General features: G+C 49.9%; 1 protein-coding gene across 1 annotated transcript in view; it reads left to right on the top strand.

Annotated features, from left to right (window-relative positions):
• The first annotated feature begins 1,987 nt into the window (after positions 1-1,987).
• LOC142292266 (high-affinity choline transporter 1-like) overlaps positions 1,988-23,851 on the top strand; it is a 39,747-nt gene continuing 17,883 nt past the window's right edge. The window contains exons 1-2 of the mRNA XM_075337498.1: positions 1,988-2,379; positions 6,247-6,360. Coding sequence (XP_075193613.1) covers positions 2,202-2,379; positions 6,247-6,360 — 292 coding nt within the window. The 5' untranslated portion in view covers positions 1,988-2,201. The remainder of the gene's footprint in view (positions 2,380-6,246; positions 6,361-23,851) is intronic.

The raw sequence follows: 23,851 nt of genomic DNA, 5'->3' as shown, positions 1-23,851 counted from the left end.
GAGCCTTCCCCAAATGTTTCCACAAAGCTGGAAGCTACGATTGTCCACAATGTCTTGTGCTGAAGTATTAACATTTCCCTTCATTGAAGCAAAGGGGTCAAGATCAACACTATTAAAAAAAACAAATAGTAGTATCCCTCTTCCATCACACCTTACAAAAGGCACAATGCAGTCAGGGGATAACGTTCTCCTGGAATCACCAAACACAGACGCCTCCATAAGACGCAGATAGAGAACATATCTCCTCCAGATTCCAGTGGTAGTGGCTTTATACCACTTCATCCGATGCTCTCCATCATGCTTGGTGATGTATGGCTCAGCATTGTGCTTGGTAATTATGGCTGCTGCAGATGCTCATCCATTAACTCCCGGCAGAGTGTTTCTGCTGATGTTACCAGAGGGGTGGACTACAGAGTGTCCAACACATGACGTGACAGATGCGTGCTGCAAAATTCACGGGTATCATTGGTGATGGTAAAGGAGAAGAGGACTTTGACAATAGGGAGCGGGGGATGCTCCCCCTCCTGACACTAACCTGTGTCTGGTCCCTGAGCTCCCCTAACATCCCTATATGAGTCATTCATGTACCTAATACCTTACTGTCCCTCCACTCACCCTGTATAATGACAAGGCCGGTGAGTACGCTAGACATCACCACTAGAGTAATGACACACAGGGGAAGAAGGACAAACAGGGTGACATAGACAAAAGTATATACAATCAAACTTGACTGCTGCAGCTAGACACCAAGGGTGCAGCCAATTAGACTCCAAAACATGGCACTGCAACATGTGAGCTACAGCGGCATAACACCAGCAGCTCCAAGAAAACGTCTTCCCACCACGGTGGACAAAACAGAATGATATTCTATTACCGGCATCAGGTGATGGATCATGTGACTATTTAAAGGAGATGGGAGTCATCACAAACCAACTGCACCAAAGGTAGACAGGGGAAGGAGAACGAACAGGGGGACATAGACAAAAGGATATACAAACAAGCTTGACTGCTGCAGCCAGACACCATGGCTGCAGCTGACTAGACTACAAAATGGGCACTGCAACTGCTAAGCTACAGGAGCATAACATCAGCATGACACCAGCAGCTCCAAGAGAAATTCCTCCCTCCACGGTGGTTAGAAGAGAATGAGATTCTATTACCGGCATCAGGTGATGGATCATGTAACTATTTGAAGGAGATGCGAGTGGTCACAAACCGGCGCACTTGAGGTGAACTAATCAGGAGTTACTAGCAAGAAAAAAAGTCATTAACCCTTGCTTCATCAAAACACATTTGAATTCACAGAGAAATGTGAAGCTCTGGTCCCAGAGTTGTCAAAAGTCAAGCACAAGAGACACCCGTGACAACATGTTCTGGTGGTCTGTCTCCTAGGAAATGAGCTGTACAAAAGTATTAATATCCTAAGAATGGCTGAACATTTTAGGAAGCTGTAAATTGCAAAATTGCTTGTCTTTACATGGAGTATCCGATAATAGCCATTTATGAAAATGGGAAAACCCTTTAAGTAGATGGGGCTGAGCTGTGAGACCATGAACAGAGCATGTGGATTATAATTGGATAGGTTTCCAGGGGTGAGATCTTCATACATCACTCTTCACTGTGATTGTAGTCATTGGTGGGGTTCTCAAGAAACTGATGTAAGGACCTACAATAAATCAAAATTATGTTACAAAATTTCAAAGAAATCCAACGAAGACAACCCCTCTAGTATGGCTGGCCATGTTGTCCCAGGTGCGGGGGGAGAAACTTTTATGATGTTTTAATTATGGGCTGCCTGATTCGGAATCCATCTCTGCAGTAGGGTCCTGAATTCTGAGCAAGAGCAAAGTGAAAGAAACAAAGAAAAAACACAGCAAAACACAAAAAGAGGCAAACATAAAGAACATAAACACAAGCTCCCTTCTACTTCGTCCACATGTGAATGAAGCTCCCGGGCTTCCAGCCAAATACGTCCCCCCCTGCCAGTTGTTGTTGGAGGAACTAGAAAAGTTTTTTCTTGCACAAGTACAGGAGGTCCAGGAGATGAGCTGACCCAGCACTACTGCAGCATATGGTGACCCAGTATATAGATCAGTCAAGCACAAGTGGGGAAATTTCAAAGGATTTTCTGCCGGAGGAGCCATCGGTGAATCTATTATGATTGACTCTTTCTATCCACTTTAGAAAGTTGTTAGGAGAAGATGGCTCTGAATGTTCCCGGCTTGATAGCTGTCATCATTTTCTATGCGATGACTCTAGTGACCGGTCTCTGGGCTGCTTGGAAAGCCAAACGAATCGAGAAAAACACAAAGCAGAGCGAGGTGGCCATTGTAGGGGGAAGGAACTTGAATATATTCGTAGGTCTATTCACAACTACAGGTAAGTGAAGGAAACAACCAATGTCTATGGGATCGAAAAGAGAGCTTGAAAAGATGATATTTTTTAATGCACACTTTTTATATTTTCTAAAATATTATTAGTTGGCTTTTTTACATGTCCAATTTGGTTTGTATAAACCAACATTCTCATACGGGAAAGTCTAGTTGGGTTTCCTTCATCCTCGAACTGAATGTGCATTTGCTTTATCAAGTGATGGTGAATTTTTATCATGAATACTATTTATAAATTAGGCATGACCCCTATGGCGGATCCATGTTCCAATTAATCTAAGTGGTTCCCAACAGACCATGGACTATGGACTTTAATGGGATCCCCCATACAAGAAGGATCACCAAGGTGTCCAATCTGTTTTCCAACTAATCCAAGTGGGCACTGATGGACGATGGACCCTTCATCATTTACTCTTTTGGGGTCTGTCAGATTCTGGGATTTTTTATGCACTTTTCGTTCCATCCCAAACCCTAGAAAGCTTGATGAGAACCCCAAATTTACTCCCAGAATGTTATGTGCACAAGTTTATTACTCCACATTGTCGAAGCCAGTAATATTCACGGTGTATTTGGTACATTTTAACCTCTGTCATCAAATCTCAAGTCATCTTAGGTTGTTTGTCATTTACTCCATTTTCCAGTGTTCACATCATTATTGCAGTTTCCTGTCTTAAATTCATTAATTACGTTTTGGATTCTTGTTAATTATGTATTCTGTCTCTTGAAATAGTAAATTGATTAGGAAGTTAAGGATCTTCTACGTGAAGTGGAAGGGATTAGGACGAAGGATCTCTGAGCAGGAGATAATTGGTAAAAATAGTCAAAGTTAAATTAATTAATCTGAAAGATGAACAAGTGGTTGGATAGATACATAGATAGATAGATAGATGGATAGATAGAGGGATAGATAGATAGATAGATAGATAGAGGGATAGATAGATAGATAGATAGATAGATAGAGGGATAGATAGATAGAGGGATAGATAGATAGATAGATAGATAGAGGGATAGATAGAGGAATAGATAGATAGATAGATAGATAGAGGGATAGATAGATAGATAGATAGATAGATAGATAGATAGATAGATAGATAGAGGGATAGATAGATAGATAGATAGATAGAGGGATAGATAGATAGAGGGATAGATAGATAGATAGATAGATAGATAGATAGATAGATAGATAGATAGATAGATAGATAGAGGGATAGATAGATAGATAGAGGGATAGATAGATGGATAGATAGAGAAATAGATAGATAGATAGAGGGATAGATAGATAGATAGATAGATAGAGGGATAGATAGATAGAGGGATAGATAGATAGATAGAGGGATAGATAGATAGATAGATAGAGGGATAGATAGATAGATAGATAGATAGATAGATAGAGGGATAGATAGATAGAGGGATAGATAGATAGATAGAGGGATAGATAGATAGATAGATAGAGGGATAGAGAAATAGATAGATAGATAGAGGGATAGATAGATAGATAGAGGGATAGATAGAGGGGTAGATAGAGAAATAGATAGATAGATAGAGGGATAGATAGATAGATAGATAGATAGATAGATAGAGGGATAGATAGATAGAGGGATAGATAGATAGATAGAGGGATAGATAGATAGATAGATAGAGGGATAGATAGAGAAATGGATAGATAGATAGAGGGATAGATAGAGAAATAGATAGATAGATAGAGGGATAGATAGATAGATAGATAGAGGGATAGATAGATAGATAGATAGATAGATAGAGGGATAGATAGATAGATAGAGGGATAGATAGATAGAGGAATAGATAGAGAAATAGATAGATAGAGGAATAGATAGAGGGATAGATAGAGGGATAGATAGATAGATAGATAAATAGATAGATAGATAGATAGATAGAGGGATAGATAGATAGAGGGATAGATAGAGGGATAGATAGATAGATAGATAGATAGATAGATAGAGGAATAGATAGATAAATAGATAGATAGAGGAATAGATAGAGAAATAGATAGATAGATATATAGATAGACGGATAGACGGATAGAGGGATAGAGGGATAAATAGAGGGATAGATAGATAGAGGGATACATAGATAAAGGGATAGATAGATAGAGGAATAGACGGATAGAAGGATAGAGGGATAGAGGGATAGATAGAGGGATAGAGGGATAGATAGAGGGATAGCTAGATAGATAGAGTTATAGATAGAGGGATAGATAGAGGGATAGATGGATAGATATATAGATGGATAGAGGGATAGAGGGATAGATAGAGGGATAGATGGATAGATAGATAGATAGATAGAGGGATAAATAGAGGGATAGATAGATAGAGGGATACATAGATAAAGGGATAGATAGATAGAGGAATAGACGGATAGAAGGATAGAGGGATAGAGGGATAGAGGGATAGATAGAGGGATAGCTAGATAGATAGAGTTATAGATAGAGGGATAGATAGAGGGATAGATGGATAGATATATAGATGGATAGAGGGATAGAGGGATAGATAGAGGGATAGATGGATAGATAGATAGATAGAGTTATAGATAGAGGGATAGATAGATAGAGGGATAGATAGATAGATAGATAGATAGATAGATAGATAGAGGGATAGATAGAGGGATAGATAGATAGATAGATAGATAGAAAGAGAGAGATAGATAGATGGATAGATAGATAGATGGATAGACAGATAGAGGGATAGATAGAGGGATAGAGGGATAGATAGATAGATGGATAGATAGATAGAGGGATAGATAGAGGGATAGATAGAGGGATATATAGATAGAGGGATAGATAGAGGGATAGATAGATAGAGGGATAGATAGATAGAGGGATAGATAGATAGAGGGATAGATAGATAGATAGATAGATAGATAGATAGAGGGATAGATAGATAGATAGATAGAGGGATAGATAGATAGAGGGATAGATAGATAGAGGGATAGATAGATAGATAGATAGAGGGATAGATAGATAGAGGGATAGATAGATAGAGGGATAGAAAGACAGATAGATAGATAGAGGGATAGATAGATAGATAGATAGATAGATAGATGGATAGATAGAGGGATAGATAGAGGGATAGATAGATAGATAGATAGATAGATAGATAGATAGAGGGATAGATAGATAGATAGATAGATAGATAGATAGAGGGATAGATAGATAGATAGAGGGATAGATAGAGGGATAGATAGATAGAGGGATAGATAGAGGGATAGATAGATAGATAGATGGATAGACAGATAGAGGGATAGATGGAGGGATAGAGGGATAGATAGATAGATAGATAGATAGATATGAGATAGATTGATGGATAAATAGATATAGCAGAGTTTGATATAAAAGATATATATGATATATATAGATGCATAGATAGATATTAATGAGAAACTGTAGATAGACTGATACAAAATGTAGATGATTGATAGATGATAAATAGAATGCTTAATAATAGATATATTTGTCTGAACATTCTGTATATAGATAGATGAATATTAGATGTTAGATCTGGAATAGCTCGAGATATAAAAGACGTATATGATATAAATAGACTGTTTACATCTCATGACTTTTACATTTGTGGATATACTGTGGGCCCAGGGGGTAGAAAAGGACTGAAGTATGAGACTCAGAAGACCTCTGTACATAGGCAGCCGTTCACCCCACATTACTCCATATGTTTGGGGTCTCTTAGGTCACGTGACAGCGGGGGCGACAAAACCGCAGCCAGGAGACCCTTATATATCAGGTGTATACAGGTGATAGTGGAGCTATGTGACACCTGCAGCTTCATTGTGAGTGATATGAGGTTTATCAGCACAATTGCCTTTTCTCTGTTCTCTTTGCCAGCGACGTGGGTCGGAGGAGCCTATATAAATGGCACGGCAGAAATCGTTTACCTTCCTACAAAAGGACTTGCATGGGTTCACGCCCCGCTGGGATTTGCAGCAACATTCATTATCGGTGAGTTTGTTGCCTCCTGCTGTTCATTTTCCAGGAATATAATGTTTGAACTAAAATTTCCAAATAAAGACCCAGCCTTGATATATGTTTGCTGCAGCATTATTTAGGTACTGTTTTAATTGATTTAAAGGATACGTCTAACCGGACATAAATGCTTAAACAGATATTGTATACCTGATGAGGCTGGTGTAGTTACTTTGATAATCCAAATCAGAATGTCGGTATAATCCTTATTAAAAGTAATATCTCAATCTCTGCTGCTGAATCGCCGCTCATATACCCGCATTGACAGCTCCTCAGTGTCCCTCCTCTTCGTTGACCTACTAAAATCTCACCCTGCTCAGTACAAGCTGCAGCCGAGAGTCAGGACGGGTGGGCAGAGACCGAACACATCTAAACTTAAAAAAAGACTAATCGTAATATCAGAATTAAACTGACAGTCTTACCTACATTTTCAGTGTAAGTACACCAGTCTTTTCAGGTCCAAGAGATCTGTTTGATAATGCATACTGTTTTCTTGTGAAATCTGCTGATAGATCCACTTTAAGATTATGCAGCTGTTTTTCTAACCTTTTGTCTGTGTTGAAATGAAAATGACTTAAGTCTTTGAATATACTTAGGGGTCCTTTGCACACTACGACATCACAAGCCGATGCTTGCGATGCTGAGCGCGATAGTCCCCGCCCCCGTCGCAGCTGCGATATCTTGTGATTCCTGCCGTAGCGAACATTATCGCTACGGCAGCTTAACATGCACTGACCTGCCCTGCGACATCGCTCTGGCCGGCGAACCGCCTCCTTCCTAAGGGGGCGAGTCGTGTGGCGTCACAGCGATGTCACACAGCAGGCAGCCAATAGAAGCGGAGGGGCGGAGATGAGCGGGACGTAAACATCCCGCCCACCTCCTTCCTTCCGCATAGCCGGCGTGGGCCGCGGTGACGCAGGTAAGGAGATGTTCCTCGCTCCTGCGGCTTCATACACAGCGATGTGTGCTGCCGGAGGAACGAGGAACAACATCGTACCGTCGCTGCAGCGGCATTATAGAAATGTCGGACCCTACACCGATCATACGATAACGACGCTTTTACGCTCGTTAATCGTATCATAAAGGATTTACACACTACGATATCGACAGCGACGCCAGATGTGCGTCACTTTCGATTTGACCCCACCGACATCGCACCTGCGATATCGTAGTGTGCAAAGTACCCCTTAGTGATCGTACTCAGTACTTAGCTGAGAATGAGACATCAGCAGTTCTTTCATCTATGTGGATTTTTTTTCTTTAAAGGGCTTTCCCATGCTTGAGGTTAAAGTCTGCAGTTACTCCATGTAAAATGTGAGCAAAAATTTGCTATTTTTAACTTGGTGACAGGTCCCCTTTAATCTCTGATTAAAGCACCACTCCCGTGTGTGTTTTTTAATTTCAAGGCTGGAGTGGCTCTTTAAATTTAAGCCCCATGCCGCCGTTCTTATACTCCCAATCTGGCATCTTCAATTTTTACTGATGCCCATGACGCCATCTTGTGCCTGGAACTTCTCAATACAAGTCTATGAGAGCCAGAACGAGGGTCCCATAGACTAGTATTGAGTTGTGACCTCCGGCCGCTCCATGAAACATTGAAGCTGCCAGCAGGTCACAAATCATAGGAGATCAACCAAAGCGACGTTGGAAATAGATGAAGACGCTGAAGGGTGAGTATAAGACAGGGGGCAGGGGACTTACATTTAAATCACCATTCCATCTTTTTTTTTTTATTTCAGCACTGGAGTGATGATTTAAATATGTCTCCCGTCCCTTGTCTTATATTCCCTTTCTGGCTCCTTCATCTTCTATCACTGCCGATCCTGACGATCACTAGCGATTTGTGACCTGCCTTCGGCAATTCATGGAGCGCATCGGAGGTCACAACTCCAATACAAGTCAATGAGAGCCTCGTCCTGGCTCCGATAGACTTGTACTACTGAAAGCTTGTGAAGTAACTTTTAACTTCCGGACAGTCAGAAGATAGGGGCACAAGATGGCGCCGCAGGACCGGAACGTTGTCAGTAATAGGTGAAGATGCCAGAGGGTAAGTATATCACTCAGGGCAGGGAACTTAGGTTAAAAGCACCACTCCAGTGATGGAAAAAAAACCCATTGGAGTGGTGTTTTAAAGATCTGAGCTTCAATATAATGAACAGTATGTTTTAATAATTAGTTAAAAAAACAATTTATTTTTTTTTGCAATTATCTGGTGGAATGAGACTATTCAGTTGCAGGTGATACAAATAGATGTATGTGTGGTGCCCCCGCGTCGGCAGCCGGGCTGATCGGATTTGGATCCGCGGTGGCTCGAGAGGGCTCTGGACCCGGGGGTTGTGCGGCTCCTCAAACAAAGGGGGGTTATGTACAGGGGATAGTGTGGAAAGTTCGTGACGCCACCCGTGGTGCGTGGTAAGATGGAGAGGAGTACCACCGCTGCGGTTGGGAGTTCCCAGTGGCGATGGTGTAGGCAGCTAGGTGTTTAACCCCTCCACGGGTAGGGGGAATGCCCCGGGACTCGGTGATGGAGACAGGGAGGTGCCGTTGGGGAGGTAAGGGTCACTTGCATACTCAATCAGTCCAATAACGCTGACACTGACAACTGTAGTAAACCAAAGTTCTGGACACCGCTGCCGCTGAGGGGGAGCACGCCTGGGTCCCGTGTCCGTTGGTGTTGCCTGTTGGCCTGTAACCTTTTCATGTGGCACCTTGTCTTCCAGTTGGTCCCTTTAGTCTGAAACTAATCGGGTCCCGCTCCCCAGTGTGGCTAACTAGGTGAGCTTGCTCTCAGGGTTCACCCTTGGGATTTTCTGGACTGTGTAGTGGAAAGTCCTATCCCCCTCATTGCGCTAGTACCCCGATTTCGGAGCGGGTGGAGAACGGATCTTGAAGGCTCCGTCCTCGTCGGGTAAATTGTCCGGACGCCTGAATCTACTCCCTGACCTAGGGTCCACGTACCCCGTCGTGCCCTGACCCCTGCCCGGTGATGGCACAAGGTCGCCGGATGTCCTCCTCGACAGTACATGCCCCTTGTCACGATCCCCAGCGACCGGGGTCCAGCTCCTACCAGGCCCAGACTAACATCTGCTACCTAGTAGCTCAAAGGAGCCCAGCTCCTGACATCCTCTCTTTCTGCGAGTTACTCTTTAACTCCCTTGTGACCTCTCTTCTTGAGATTCACTGCTTAACTGACTGTCTCCTGACACTCCTGACCCCCCCCTACCAACCCCCCAAGTGGGCGACCCTATTCCACTCAGGACGTCCACTGGTGTGTCTGGTGGGTGTGGTGCAGTGTTCCTAGGATTTTGATTAGCTTGTTCTTAGCAACACCAAAGGTGAGGGACCCGTAACCAAGGAGGAGGTGGATATTGCACAGAAGGGCAGATTGCACAATACCCTGTGATGACCTGATAGGCTAGGGCGTTACATTCCCCCTTGGTTAAATGTAGCTCGTCCCCGAGCTACAGGACATCAGAGATTTATTTTTTTATTTTTATTTTTAACTGTGGAAAAAGGTAAGAAAAATTAACATTTTTATTTATACATACATCCCTCATCAGGGAGGCTTGTCACTTAAATGTTATGCAACATTTTTAAGAGTTCATCAGCTCAACGGTGGGACGCTACCGGTTTCAGTGGTAGCGGAGACTCAACCTGCACCTTTGCAGCCTCATCCCATGACTGTCCAGTCTCAATGTCCTGGATCCCATTAACCCGCCACCCAAACAACCTGAACCCCTGGAAACCTATGGTGGGTCCGTGACCAGGTTAAGGTCCCGGGCGTTGTGTTAGACAACTCTGGTGGGCACAGGAGGTACAACTATGTACAGCAACACAAGTTCGTATTGGTCACATCCAGTCCTGTGACCGTGTTCCAGTTTTACTATATATGTAAACTCAACAAAGTCCATGTACCGGGTGTACACATTTTAACAATCTTCTTGTAAATCAAGTAACTTTCACTCTTTTCATTAAAAAACTGGTTGATTCGAGACTTATTTGCTAACATTTTCTATATGGAAAATAATAAACTATGGAAAACAACAAATGAAAACACTGATACCTAACAGTTCTATGGCACCATTAAACTACTGGTATTTTTAACATTCTTCTCTATACCTCCGTGGAGGCTGACCAAAGTTAGGACGGGTTGACCTCCTTAACTCCTCAGTCCCTTCTGGTGGCATGGCAGCAACACTATCTACAGGTTCCTCGCCCTCAGTGTTAGGTTTTGCTGGTAGGATCCTACATGTGCGTGGCCAGGGTACAGGCGCTACTCTAGGTACTGGAGTGGGTGCAGTGTTAGTAAGCCTTTCCTGTTCTGGATCTGCCACGGGTTGTGGGAATGTTAATGTCGCGGGCGGGGAGGACGCCGTCACTGCGGCTGGTCGCTCGCTAACGCTCGGGTCCAGCGCTGCTGCGGCTGCTGCTGCTCGGTGGCTCGAGCGGTGGGCCGGATCTGGGGACTTGAGCGGCGCTCCTCACCCGTGAGTGAAAGGGGTGGTTGGTTTGGGGGATTTAGTCCGTGACGCCACCCACGGGTCGTGGTGAAGATGGGCACCACCGCTGCTGGTGACGGGGATCCCGGGAGCGATGGTAGGGAGCAGCTGGGATGTTGTTTTCCCCCTCCGTGGGTAGGGGTCGGTGGTCCCGGGGCCCGGTGATGATACGGGGAGGCTGGATGGCTGGGGTGCAGGGTTGCAGGGGCAGCGCGGCGCGGTGCCGGATGGCACTGGTGTACTCATTCAGGCAGTCAATGACAGAGTCTCTGGTAAACCAAACGGCTGGATGGACGGGTCCCGCAGCCGGCTGCAGTGTCTCTCCCCGGACAGGTGATGTACTCAGTTGACTACTATGGATCCACAACGGTAGTCCGCTCCCCGGAGGATGAATGCCGGAGGAGCCCGTTTGCCCGCAGGCGCTGGCCCTTGGGTCTCTAGCCTTAGGCGGTATCTGTATACCCTCATGGTGTGGGCGGTTGCCTTCTATCGGGTCTTTGGTTGTTAGGAAACCCCTGGGGTTCCGGTCACATTCGGATTTGACTATTGTCGGCGGCTCCAAGACTGGTCGGGGTCCGATGGCCCTGCCTGTGTGTGCTGCCTTCACTTCGCTCCCCGGTCGGTACCGGCGGGCCAACCCGATCCTACGGTTCCGCGTTGCTTCACCACTCCTGCAGATGGCCACCACCATCTGCCAACCTTGCTGTCAGTGCCTGGGCCACAAACCCAGACACCCCAGTGTTTACTCATCTCACTTCCACCTCCTGGACTAAACTGTTCTTTTTCCCGCCTCCAGGCCTGTGAACTCCTCGGTGGGTGGGGCCAACCGCTTGGCTCCGCCCCACCTGGTGTGGACATTAGACACTGGAGGGAGGCAACAGGGGTTTTGTGTTTGGCTGGTGTCACTGTCTAATGGGGGTGGGGGTGTTTGTGTGTTATCTGTGACGACCTGGCTAGTCCAGGTTGTCACAGATAACAGGTCACGCCCCCGTCGTTTGTGCGTCACGGACAATTTATTGCCCATGGCGCACAAAGTCGTTTACCCCCGTCACACGTACTTTACTCCCAAATGACCTCGCTGTGGGCGGCGAACATCCTCTTCCTGAAGGGGGAGGGACGTTCGGCGTCACACCGACGTCACACAGCGGCCGCCCAATAGAAGCAGAGGGGCGGAGATGAGCGGGACGTAACATCCCGCCCACCTCCTTTCGTCCGCATTGCCGGTGGCACGCAGGTAAGCTGTGTTCGTCGCTCCTGAGGTGTCACACGGAGCGATGTGTGCTGCCTCGGGAACGACGAACAACCTGCATCCAAGAATGTGACCGACATTATGAAAATGAACGACGTGTCAACGAGCAACGATAAGGTGAGTATTTTTGCTCGTTCACAGTCGCTCGTAGCTGTAACACGCTACGATATCTGGAATGATGCCGAATGTGCGTCACGGAATCCGTGACCCCGTCGACATATCGCCCGATATATCGTAGCGTGTGCCGCCGCCTTAACTTATGCAGCTTCCTCTTCCTTTTTAACACAATCTTACCGGGGGCGAATGGAGTTGCTTTTGCTTGCTTGTTAAAGTTTCTTTCTTGCCGTTCCCGGGTTTGATTCAAACTCTCTTCAATGCACTTCTGAATCTGCTTGTACTGGATCTGGCGACGTGAGTCCCAATCCTCTCCGGGCGCGTAGATTTCAGGCAATTTGACCTCTGTGCCGCCCCCGTGCCAGCAGCCGGCGCAGCTCGGGTCTGGGCCTTCAGGGGTGGTGGCTCGAGGGATTCCGGACCCGGGGGTCTCGCGGACACGCCGAATAAATGGGGGGACGTAGATGTACGGGCTAGGCCGTAGTAAGTTCGTGACGCCACCCACAGTGCGTGGTGAGTTGGGACACCACCGCTGCAGTTACGGGGCACCCGGGGGAGATGTTGTGCAGCAAGTTTTTAACCCCTCCGTGGGCAGGGATGGTGGCCCCAGGACCTGGTGGCTTGGTGCAGGGGATGGTGACCGCCGGGGGTGCTAGTGTACTCACGGTTAGTAAAACACACAAATCTCTGGTAAACCAAGGTGATGGTGGCCGATGCCGCGGCGGGTTGCGTTCAGGTCCCCCACCCAGCTGGTGGTTTCTATCCTCCTCCTGCTACTATTTTGTGTAAGGTGGACGTTCCTAGTGTGAAACTCAGGTGTCCGCTCCCTGCTGGATGTGGCCTAAGGAGCCGTGCCCGCAGACGCTGGCCCGTGGGATCTAAGAGCCCTGGCGGTGACTTCCTATCACGTATCGGTGGGCTGTTGTCTTCTATGAGGGACTTTGGGTGGGACAGGACCTCTAGTCCTGGCCTCAATCGGTTAATTAAGTCCGCTTGTTTCCGGTTTCTGGCTTCAGGGTCTGAGTACCCCCCTTTGTGCTACGGTTTCCGGGTCAGTTCACCGTGTCAGTACCGGCGGGCCACTACCCTGTTCCGGTCCACCTCGGTTCCACCGAACTGTCTTCCCATCTCCTGCTGATGGAGACCACCATCTGCCACCTAGCCAAAGGCACCAGGGCTCCTACCCTGGTACCGTTTAACTTGACCTCCTGTGCTGGAGCCGCACACAGCCCCAGCACACCTCCTCTCAACTTGAACCTCAGATTTCTCTGTTTGTTTTCCCTCCCCGGGCTGTCTAGACCCCTGGGTGGGCGTGCACCAATCGCCTGGTCACTCCCACTGGTGTGTCTATCTTTCCCTAAGGGGGGGTTACTAGGGTTTTTGGTTGGCTGGGTGTTGCCTAAGTGTGGGAAGATGTTATGCAGGGGCCTAACTGTGACTACCTGGGGTCTCCAGGGCATCACACCTCCATCTCCAAATCCACTGGAAGTCTTCTTCGAGCTCTCATCAGGTCAGCTAGGATACACTTGGTGGATCCCACCGGAATGTTGTCGTAGATGTCTACCAGGTCTGGTAGTTTTTCAGGCCACTGGTTCCGCTCCTCAAGAGGAAGGGTTTTTAGCAGATTGATCACTAGGTGGTTCATCTTCTCACACATCCCATTCGTCTGTGCATGATAGGGTGTGGTACATATCTTCTTGCACCCATACAGACTGCAGAACTCCTGGAAGATTTCAGCCTTGAATGCAGGGCGTTCATCCATCAGGACTCGATCGGGGTACCTAAGTGGCCTACAGAAATGTGCCTGGAACGCCTTTGCCGCAATGCTGGCAGTCAAATCTTTAACGGGCACCACCACCAAGAACCGTGAGTAATGGCCGACCATCGTGATCGCATACGTATACCCACTTCTGCTGGGGGTCAACTTGACATGGTCCAGAGCCACGATCTCCAGGGGCTGCTTGGCAACAATCGGCTGAAGTGGTGCTCGCTGACCGGTGCCATCCTGCCTTCTCAAGGCGCAATGGCCGCAATTCCTACACCAGCCTTCTATGGAGTCTCTCATTCCTATCCAGTAGAAGTGACTTCTCAGCATCAGCAACATCTCCAGCTTCTTCCATCCAAAGTGCCCGGCACCATCATGGTATGCTTCCAGCACCACTGGGACATACGCCCGGGGTACCACGATCTGGCAGATCCTCTCATGGGTCTTGGAGTTGGTCAAGCTCCTGCATAGCTTGCCTTGGTGAAGATGAAGCCAACTCCGGTCCTGCCACAATTTTCTGGCCTCTCTGGGGCGCCTAGTTCAAGACGGGCATCAGCTCTGGTCAGCAAGGCTTTGACTAATTTGATTGCAGGGTCCCTATCCTGGGCTTTCTGCTAGCCATGGTGAGGCAATGGGTCACAGTTCATTTCTTGCTGATGGGCACATGGTCGAGGCGGCTCCACAGACGGGGGTTGATGGAACGCAGGCAATTCAACCTCTCCCAGGTCATCTTCATCCCTCCCATCATCGAACAGATGGGGCTTCCTGGACAGCGCGTCTACGTTAGTGTTCTTGCGACCAGCCCTGTACTTTATAAAAAAAATCGTAGTTTGCTAACCTTGTGACCCAGCGCTGTTCCAAGGCTCCCAGCTTTACTGTATTCAGATGAGTCAATGGATTAATGTCCGTGTATTCAGTAAACTTGGCAGCAGCAAGGTAGTGCTTGAACCTTTCTGTCACGGCCCATGTGAGTGCCAGGAACTCTAGCTTGAAGGAGCTATAATTCTCTGGGTTCCTTTCCGTGGGCCTCAACTTCCGACTAGCATAGGCTATCACCTTCTACTTGCCCTTCTGCACCTGTGATAGGATAGCTCCGAGCCCCACATTACTGGCATTCGTATACAGTATGAACGGAAGACCGTAGTCGGGATAGGCCAGGATTTCGTCCCCGGTCAGGACAGACTTCATCCACTCAAAGGAATCTTCTTGCTCCTTACCCCACTGGAATGGAGGTCCCGAGGACTTGCCATGCACCGGTTGACCCACCAGAAGGTCCTGCAAGGGGGCCGCCATCTGTGTGTACCCCTTGATGAACCTCCGGTAGTATCCCATCAGGCCCAGGAACTGCCGCACTTCTCTGACGGTGGTGGGCCTTAACCAGTTCTGTATGGCTGTGATTTTCTCGGGGTCCGGTGCCACACCTTCGGCAGTCACCACATGCCCTAAGTACTGTACCTTCGGCTTCAGCAGGTGGCACTTGGACAGCTTAAGCTTCATCCCGTATTTGGACAAGGCGTCAAAACACCTCAGCCAGGTGCTCCAGGTGTGCTTCGTATGTCTTGGAGTAGACGATGACGTCGTCCAGATACAGCAAGACTGTTTCGAAGTTACAGTGACCCAAGCAGCACTCCATCAGCCTCTGAAACGTCCCCGGTGCATTACACAGCCCGAATGGCATGCTGTTAAACTCACATAGGCCCATCGGGGTAGCGAACATGGTTTTCTCCCGGTCCTCCTCAGCAGTACCCACTGGTGAGATCAAGGGTAGAAAAGTAAGTAGCAAACTTCAAGGCAGCTAACAATTCCTCAATATGGGACATGGGGTAGGCGTCCTTGTGTGTGATTTTGTTAATCTGTCGGTAGTCTACACACATCTTCATCGTACCATCTTTTTTCTCACAAGTACCAGTGGGGCAGCCCAGGGACTGCAACTGTCGCGGATCACTCCTGCTTCCTTCATGTTTCTGAGCATATCTTTGGCACATTGGTAGTGGGCAGGTGGTATGGGCCTAAACCTCTCCTTGATAGGTGGGTGAGTGCCTGTGTGTATGTGATGTTGTACCCCTTTTATCCGCCCAAAATCCAATGGGTGCTTGCTAAACACCTGCTCATACTCCTTGACAACCCTGTAGACCCCTTGTTTATGATGTGCGCGTGTAGAATTGGTGCCCACGTGTAATTCCTGACACCACTTCTCTACCGGGCCCTGGGGGCTGTCACTGGGCAACTGACTACGCTGGTTTGAGGAACCTGTTGCATGGATGTCATCTGCATTAACTACAAACAGCTTGGCTATGGTGGCATATCTGGGTAGTGTGACTTCCTCCTCCACACAATTTAACACTCGCACGGGCACTCTCCCCTTCCAGACGTCAACTACCCCTCTGGCCGTAAACACGGTGGGCCAATGCTCTGAGGGCTCTACCACTGCCTGGTAATCCTGTCCACGGGAGCCTACAGCTGCCCTGCACCATATCATCATTTCACTTCGTGGGGGCACTACAAGAGGGGTCACATCTATTACCTGTACACCACCTATCTCACCTCCAGAGAGATTTACCTGTTGCCGCTGCAGGAGGCTGCTCGGATCTCACGTTGCAGGACTCTCTGCCGCCCTGCTCCTGCAGAAAAAAAGTATAGCGCATATGAGACGCACCCCTGGAGTGATTTCTGTATATTTATATTATGAAATTGCTCACCTGGTTAGGTTGTGCGCCCTTGCACAACCCCGGTAGTATATGTATAATTCCTCTGAATCTTTTTTTCATAGCCCTGCTCCTGCAGTCTCAGACAGCTGTGAAAGCAAAAACAGTACTTCTCCCATACAATTCTCAATGACATTTGTGCCTAAAATGATCTTCGGGTTCTGATCACTAGGGTCATTTTGTACCACTATGAGGCCTTGCGTTGTCGCGGGCGGGGGGTTGCGCTGCTCGACCGCGCTCGCGGCTCGGGTCCGGCTGCTGCTGCTGCTCGGTGGCTCGAGCGGTGGGCCGGATCCGGGGACTCGAGCGCCGCTCCTCGCCCGTGAGTGAAAGGGGTTGGTTTGGTTTGGGAATTTGGTTCGTGACGCCACCCACGGGTCGTGGTGAGGTTGGGGCACCACCGCTGCTGGTGACGGGGATCCCTGGAGCGTTGTTAGGGAGCAGCTGGGATGTTTTCCCCTACGTGGGTAGGGGTTGGTGGTCCCGGGGCCCGGTAAGGTGGAGGGAGGAATGCAGGGTAGGTGAGTTGCAGGGTTGCGGGGGCAGCGCGGTGCCAGAGGGCACGGTAGTACTCACTCAGCCAATAACAGATACAGAGTCTCCGGTAAAACAAACGGCTGGATGGACGGGTCCCGCAGCCGGCTGCTGTGATCACTCTCGGATGGTTGGTAGTGGCTGCCTTTCCCTGCACCTGGTGTGTGTGTCTTCGGTCCCGATGGCTTCCCACCGGTAACCCGCTCCCCAGCTTGGATAGATGCCGGGGGAGCCCCTTTTGCCCGCAGGCTCTGGCCCTGGGAGCTCTAGCTCTGGCAGTAGCTGTCTCTCCCGCTTCGGTTTGGACGGTTGCCTTCAATCGGGTCTTGATTGCTAGGAAACCCAGGAGGTTCCCGTCGCTAACGGATTTAACCAGTTTAACGGCGACTCCCAGCCTGGTCGGGGTCCGCAGGCCCTGCCGGTTTGTGCTGGCTTCTCTTCGCTCCCCGGTTCGGTACCGGTGGGCCACCGCCCAGCCCCGGCCCTACGGTTCCGCGTCGATAGGCCACTCCTGCAGACGGCCACCACCGTCTGCCAACCTTGCTGTATGTGCCCGGGCCACGTACCCGGACACGGTCAGTCCGCTCCTCACTTGCCACTTCACTCCTTCTCCTTCACTCTCCCTAACTCAACTCTAACTGTTCTGACTTCCTTTTCTGCCTCCAGGACTGTGAACTCCTCAGTGGGTGGGGCCAACCGCCTGGCTCCTCCCACCTGGTGTGGACATCAGCCCCTGGAGGGAGGCAACAAGGATTTGTGTGTGCGGCTGATGTGCCTAACCGGAGTGTGGGGTGTGTTGTTGCAGTATCTGTGACGTCCTGGCTTGTCTAGGGTGCCACATTCCCCCTTGGTTAAATGCAGACCGTCCGCGGGCTTCCCGTCCATCACCGGTTTTATTTTTGCAACTGAAAAAGATAAATATATGGTAAACGGCAAACATATTAACATAAGCATTTTTCATGAAACTTCCCTTAACGGGAGGCACTTTCTTTAACGTTACTAACGATACATTTTTATTAACAACACACGGCTTCCGCTCTCTCCCACCCAAACAACCTGGTCCTGATGCTGCCCCTAAAAAAATGGGCAGCATCCCTTGACCTCAGTCCAGTTGCAGGCTGCCCGAGCGGGTACGGGTACGGTATTTCATACCCTACGGTCTTTTCAGGGGGACCCACGTCCATGGGGAACCCCTGACCCCCGGAGGTTGGCCACCAGTCCAGGTGGTGGCCGGGCCCCAGCCTACTCCACTGCGGGCCCTTCCTCCAATCTGCCTCTCCGGAGGCGGCAACGGAATTAAGCCAAATATTTACATGCCCCAAGTTTGTGGTTGCCCTGCAAGTTCTCGGGCGTGTCCGTAAGCAGTTCCTTACGCACGGTGCAAAAGGTCCCCACTGGGACAAACTTGCCGGCAACGGCTGGTTCAATCACGGTTGACAATCTGGTTGATTACTTTCATTTACTCTCATAACGGTGCTGATGGTCCCAATGGACAACTGTGCAACGGAGGAACGCTGACTCACTTCAGGTCCACCCCACAGACCGGGGGAGGGGGCTGGGCTGGTGCTTGGGGCTCCTGGCCTCCTCTCAGTTTGGCGTCCAGGCCAAACCAGCCCCTCTCTCCGCAATGTCGCGTGTACTGGACCAGATCCCCTGGGAGCAGGTTACGGCCCGGGTGGTCCTCCGGTAAGTGGGCATTAACGTCCCGGCGGTCTACGAAGACTTCGGCCTCCAGGCCCGGCTCAAGGATGAATCCATACCCCCGACGGACATCAAACTTCCTGACTTGCCCCTCATGGATCGGGCCCCGTACCCGGAAGGTGGCTCTGTGGAGACTCTCCTTCTCCTGGATGGTGCGGGCTATCACTTCAGCTCTCCGCTTTTCTCTCTCTGCAATTTTTCGGCCTAGCGGGGTCGGTTCCCTGTCCCAGTAAGGGGCCACTGCTTGCCCCTGCGCGCGGGTCGGGCCCCGCGAGACTTCCACCACGCTGCCCATCACTGGCGCCCTCTGTGGAAGGTCCCGCGGTGTCATGGCCTGGGGCGCTGCCTCGCAGCAATGACACGGCGCAGCCTCAGCCGAGGCGTGGGGAATGGGTACAGGGTTCCTCTCCCGCTTGACCTCCGCCTCCTCCTGCATGGGACAGACTGCCGGAGCCGGTACAGGACTAGGTACGATCACTGCGGGTGTCTCCGGTGCATCTCCGCGGGTGGGCACCGTCTTTGGTAGCTTCCAGGGAAGCGGTTCAGGACGGTTATGGGCTTCTGTTGCAGGTCGGTCCGCTTGGGCGGACGGGCAGGGTACCAGCCCCGGCCCTACGGTTCCGCGTCGATAGGCCACTCCTGCAGACGGCCACCACTGTCTGCCAACCTTGCTGTATGTGCCCGGGCCACGTACCCGGACACGGTCAGTCCACTCCTCACTTGCCACTTCACTCCTTCTCCTTCACTCTCCCTAACTCAACTCTAACTGTTCTGACTTCCTTTTCCACCTCCAGGACTGTGAACTCCTCAGTGGGTGGGGCCAACCGCCTGGCTCCACCCCACCTGGTGTGGACATCAGCCCCTGGAGGGAGGCAACAAGGATTTGTGTGTGCGGCTAATGTGCCTAACCGGGGTGTGGGGTGTGTTGTTGCAGTACCTGTGACGTCCTGGCTTGTCCAGGGTGCCACAGCGTCATCAATTCTACCCGGCCCACCTTAATGGTCACCTCCTTGAACCCGATTTGAGTCACTGGTAACCCATTAACGGCATAGATGGTAAGGCTGTCATCTGGTGGGGTAAGTTCGTCATCAAGCCAAAACTTCTTATATAGTACATAGGGAATAGTCGGTACCTGGGAGCCGATATCAAGGAGTGCAGAGGTCGGGATCCCATCCAGGGTGATGGAAACGATGGTCCTTCCCCCTACATACCGCTCTCCCCAGTCTGCTGGGCCTTGGGAGTTTATTCCTGGGGATTGGCCCTTGGCCCCTGGGGTTGCCCGTTTAAAGGACAGCTCCTTGCGTAGTGGCTAGTCTTGCTACATTTACAACAAACAGGTGGTCCATACCGGTCACTGCTCCGTCCTTTATATGTCGGGGTCCGCTTCCTCATCAAGGGAACGTCCTCTGGGCAGTCGCCTCCAGAATCCTTGCGACATCGTTACTCAGTTGCTGTACTTGGGCAGACAAATCACTTGTTCTGTTCCTGGACGTTATTAAAGGAGCTGGCTCTAGCAGTGCCAAGGCTTCACTTGTAATGATGTACCTGCTTACCAAGACGGGAGTGGAGAGTCAGGAGCCTCCAGGGGCTGCAGGGCCTTGATTGGCTGCTCTTTCAAAGTAACAAAGTCCAAAGCAGGATGTTCCAGGGCCTACAGCTGAAGCTGTTTGCGGTCCTCCTCTGACCCTAATGTGGGCTTCACACGGTACAATCTATCGTGCGATTGCACGAGCGATCGTACCCGCCCCCGTTGTTTGTGCGTCACGGGCAATTAGTTGCCCGTGGCGCACAAAGTCGTTAACCCCCTGTCACACGTACTTTCCTCACGGGCGACGTCGCTGTGGGCGGCGAACATCCTCTTCCTGAACGTCGACGTCACACGGCAGCCGGCCAATAGAAGCGGAGGGGCGGAGATGAGCGGGACGTAAACATCCCACCCACCTCCTTCCTTCTGCATTGCCGGTGGGACGCAGGTGAGCTGTGTTCGCCGTTCCCGGGGTGTCACACGGAGCGACATATGCTGCCACGGGAACGATGAACAACCGGACGGACAATTTTTTAAAAGTGAGCGACGTGTCAACGATGAACGAGAAGGTGAGTATTTCTGCTCGTTCACCGCTGTCACGTGCTACGATATATCAGACGATGCCGGATGTGCATCACTAACGACGTGACCCCGACGACATATCGCCTGATATATCGTACCGTGTGACGCCCGCATAAGCCTTACAGGAACTGCTCCACCAGCATCTTGTTCCCCTCTGGCTCTCCAATATTGTTGGTCAGTCTCAGGGTCCGCAGCGCCGCTTGTAACTTTAAGGCGTAATCCCTAATGCTGTCTTGGGGCCGTTGCTTGCAGCTGTAGAACCTCATCCTCAGCTCAGCTTCAGTGCAGGTCTCAAACGCAGCTCCCAGTCTCTTAAAGATGGCGGGTACCGAGACCCGATCCGCCTCAGTCCATGTCTCCACTTCCAATTCGGCAGCGCCGGTCAGCTGCCCGAGCACTACAGACGCTCGCTGCCATCCGGTCGGGGCATACATATCAAGTACATTACATATCTTTCTCTTGAATCCCTGCAGCAAGTCTGGTCGGCCATCATACTGTGGGAGCCAGGCGGCACCCAGCTCATAGGGCAAGGTTATCGGCATCATTGGAACAATCGCCATGGGTCCCAATGCCGCCGCTCCTGCGACCGGAGTGGTGTCCGCCGCACCAGTGTTACCCTGGTCGGGTGGAGGCAGTGCTGCTACACTTCCATCGTCTGGCGCCGACATCTTTGCATGCCCCCTTGGTTTTCACTCAGCACTCCTTCGCGCGCTGTGGCCCTCTGGGAACTTCTGGTTCCGGCCTCACACTCGGTACGAAGAGCGGGGCTTCGGCTTCGCGCACTTTCGCGGGGAAGACGGCGTTTTGGCGCAAAAAAAATGGCGGAATTGGCGGGAAAAGGAATCTTGACTTGTGGCTCCCAGTCCTCAAAATACACGTCACCAGGGTAAGTTGGTCCTGCTCGGATTCTGTTCGTGGTGCCAAGTTTAGTTTGAGGGTGTGTCGCCCCCGTGTCGGCAGCCGGGCTGCTCGGATCCGGATCCGCGGTGGCTCGAGAGGCCTCCGGACCCGGGAGTCGTGCGGCTCCTCAAACAAAGGGGGTTATGTACAGGGGATGGTGTGGAAAGTTTGTGACGCCACCCTTGGTGCGTGGTAAGATGGAGTACCACCGCTGCGGTTGGGAGTACCCGGTGACGATGATGTAGGCAGCTAGGTGTTTAACCCTTCCACGGGTAGGGGGAATGCCCCGGGACTCGGTGATGGAGACAGGGAGGTGCCGTTGGGGAGATGAGGGTCACTTGCGTACTCACTCAGTCCAATAACGCTGACACCGATAACTGTAGTAAACCAAAGTTCTGGACACCGCTGCCACTGAGGGGGAGCACGCCTGGGTCCCATGTCAGTTGGTGTTGCCTGTTGGCCTATGACCTTTTCCTGTGGCACCTTGTCTTCTAGTTGGTCCCTTTAGTCTGAAACTAATCGGGTCCCGCTCCCCAGTGTGGCTAACTGGGGAAGCTTGCTCTCAGGGTTCACGCTTGGGATTTTCTGGACCGTGTAGTGGAAAGTCCTATCCCCCTTGTTGTGCTAGTACCCCGATTTTGGAGCGGGTGGAGAATAGATCTTGAAGGCTCTGTCCTCGTCGGGTAAATTGTCAGGACACCTGAAGCTACTCCCTTACCTAGGGTCCACATACCCTGTCGTGCCCTGGCCCCTGCCCAGTGATGGCACAAGGCCGCCGGCTGTCATCTTCGACAGTCCGTGCCCCTTGTCATGATCCCCTTGTGACCAGGGTCCAGCTCCTACCAGGCCCAGACCAATGTCTGCTACTTAGTAGTTCCAAGGAGCCCAGCTTCTGACCTCCTAACTTTCTGAGAGTTACTCCTTAACTCCCTTGTGACCTCTCTTCTTGAGAGTCACTGCTTAACTGACTGTCTCCTGACACTCCTGACCCCCCCCTTACCACCTCCCCAAGTGGGCGACCCTATTCCACTCAGGCCGTCCACTGGTGTGTCTGGTGGGTGTGGTGCAGAGTGTTCCTAGGATTTTAATTAGCTTGTTCTTGGCAACACCAAAGGTGAGGGACCCGTAACCAAGGAGGAGATGTATATTGCACAGAAGGGCAGATTGCACAATACCCTGTGACGACCTGATAGGCCAGGGTGTCACATATATAGTTAGTAACGCCATTGCACAAAGTATGGTATATATGTTTTGATAATTCTTTACTACTCTGTGAAGAGCACAGACTCTACACAGGGCTTAAAATGAACAGAAATCAGTTGCAATACCATAAACAACCTGTTGTTAGGTGTGGCACTGTTCTTGAAATCAGCCATGTTTTTTCTAATTCTGTACAATGCCTTTATAACAAGGCATTATAGCAACAAAACGCTTTGCACTCCTGGACGTTTAGCGGGCTACTGCTAGTCAAGGTTGACCCGGTACCTTGATGTTTAAGGGGCCTGTCTACTAAAATCCTGCGCCAGTAGAGGTAACCTATTGACATTTAAAATGCCTGGCCTCCAGGGTCCCGTCGTTTTGCTCCTATCGTCTGGGGCCATTTCTCTAGAGGATCAGTCTTTTGTTTCACTATTGTTTACACCCTATGTCTCTGTCAGCACTCGAGGTTCACGCTACCTGGCATTCCGTCTCTTCTCCTACGCCTTCATTGCCACAAATCAACCATTCTATGTGGCCTTCACAGCCGACTGACTATATATCCGTCACTTTCGCTCACTTACTTTTCTTTAATAAACCATCACTTTCCCTCTCAGTTGACCCTGCCCTGGGTGGGTTAGTCCCAACACTAAACTGTCTCTTACCCCACTGTCTGTTGCTCGGCAGAGCTCTCTT

This window comes from Anomaloglossus baeobatrachus, chromosome 2 (assembly GCF_048569485.1).
Source record: "Anomaloglossus baeobatrachus isolate aAnoBae1 chromosome 2, aAnoBae1.hap1, whole genome shotgun sequence".
Lineage (NCBI taxonomy): Eukaryota > Metazoa > Chordata > Amphibia > Anura > Aromobatidae > Anomaloglossus > Anomaloglossus baeobatrachus.
The sequence above is the reverse complement of the archived record's forward strand: the minus strand, read 5'-3'. Positions and strand labels throughout refer to the sequence as shown.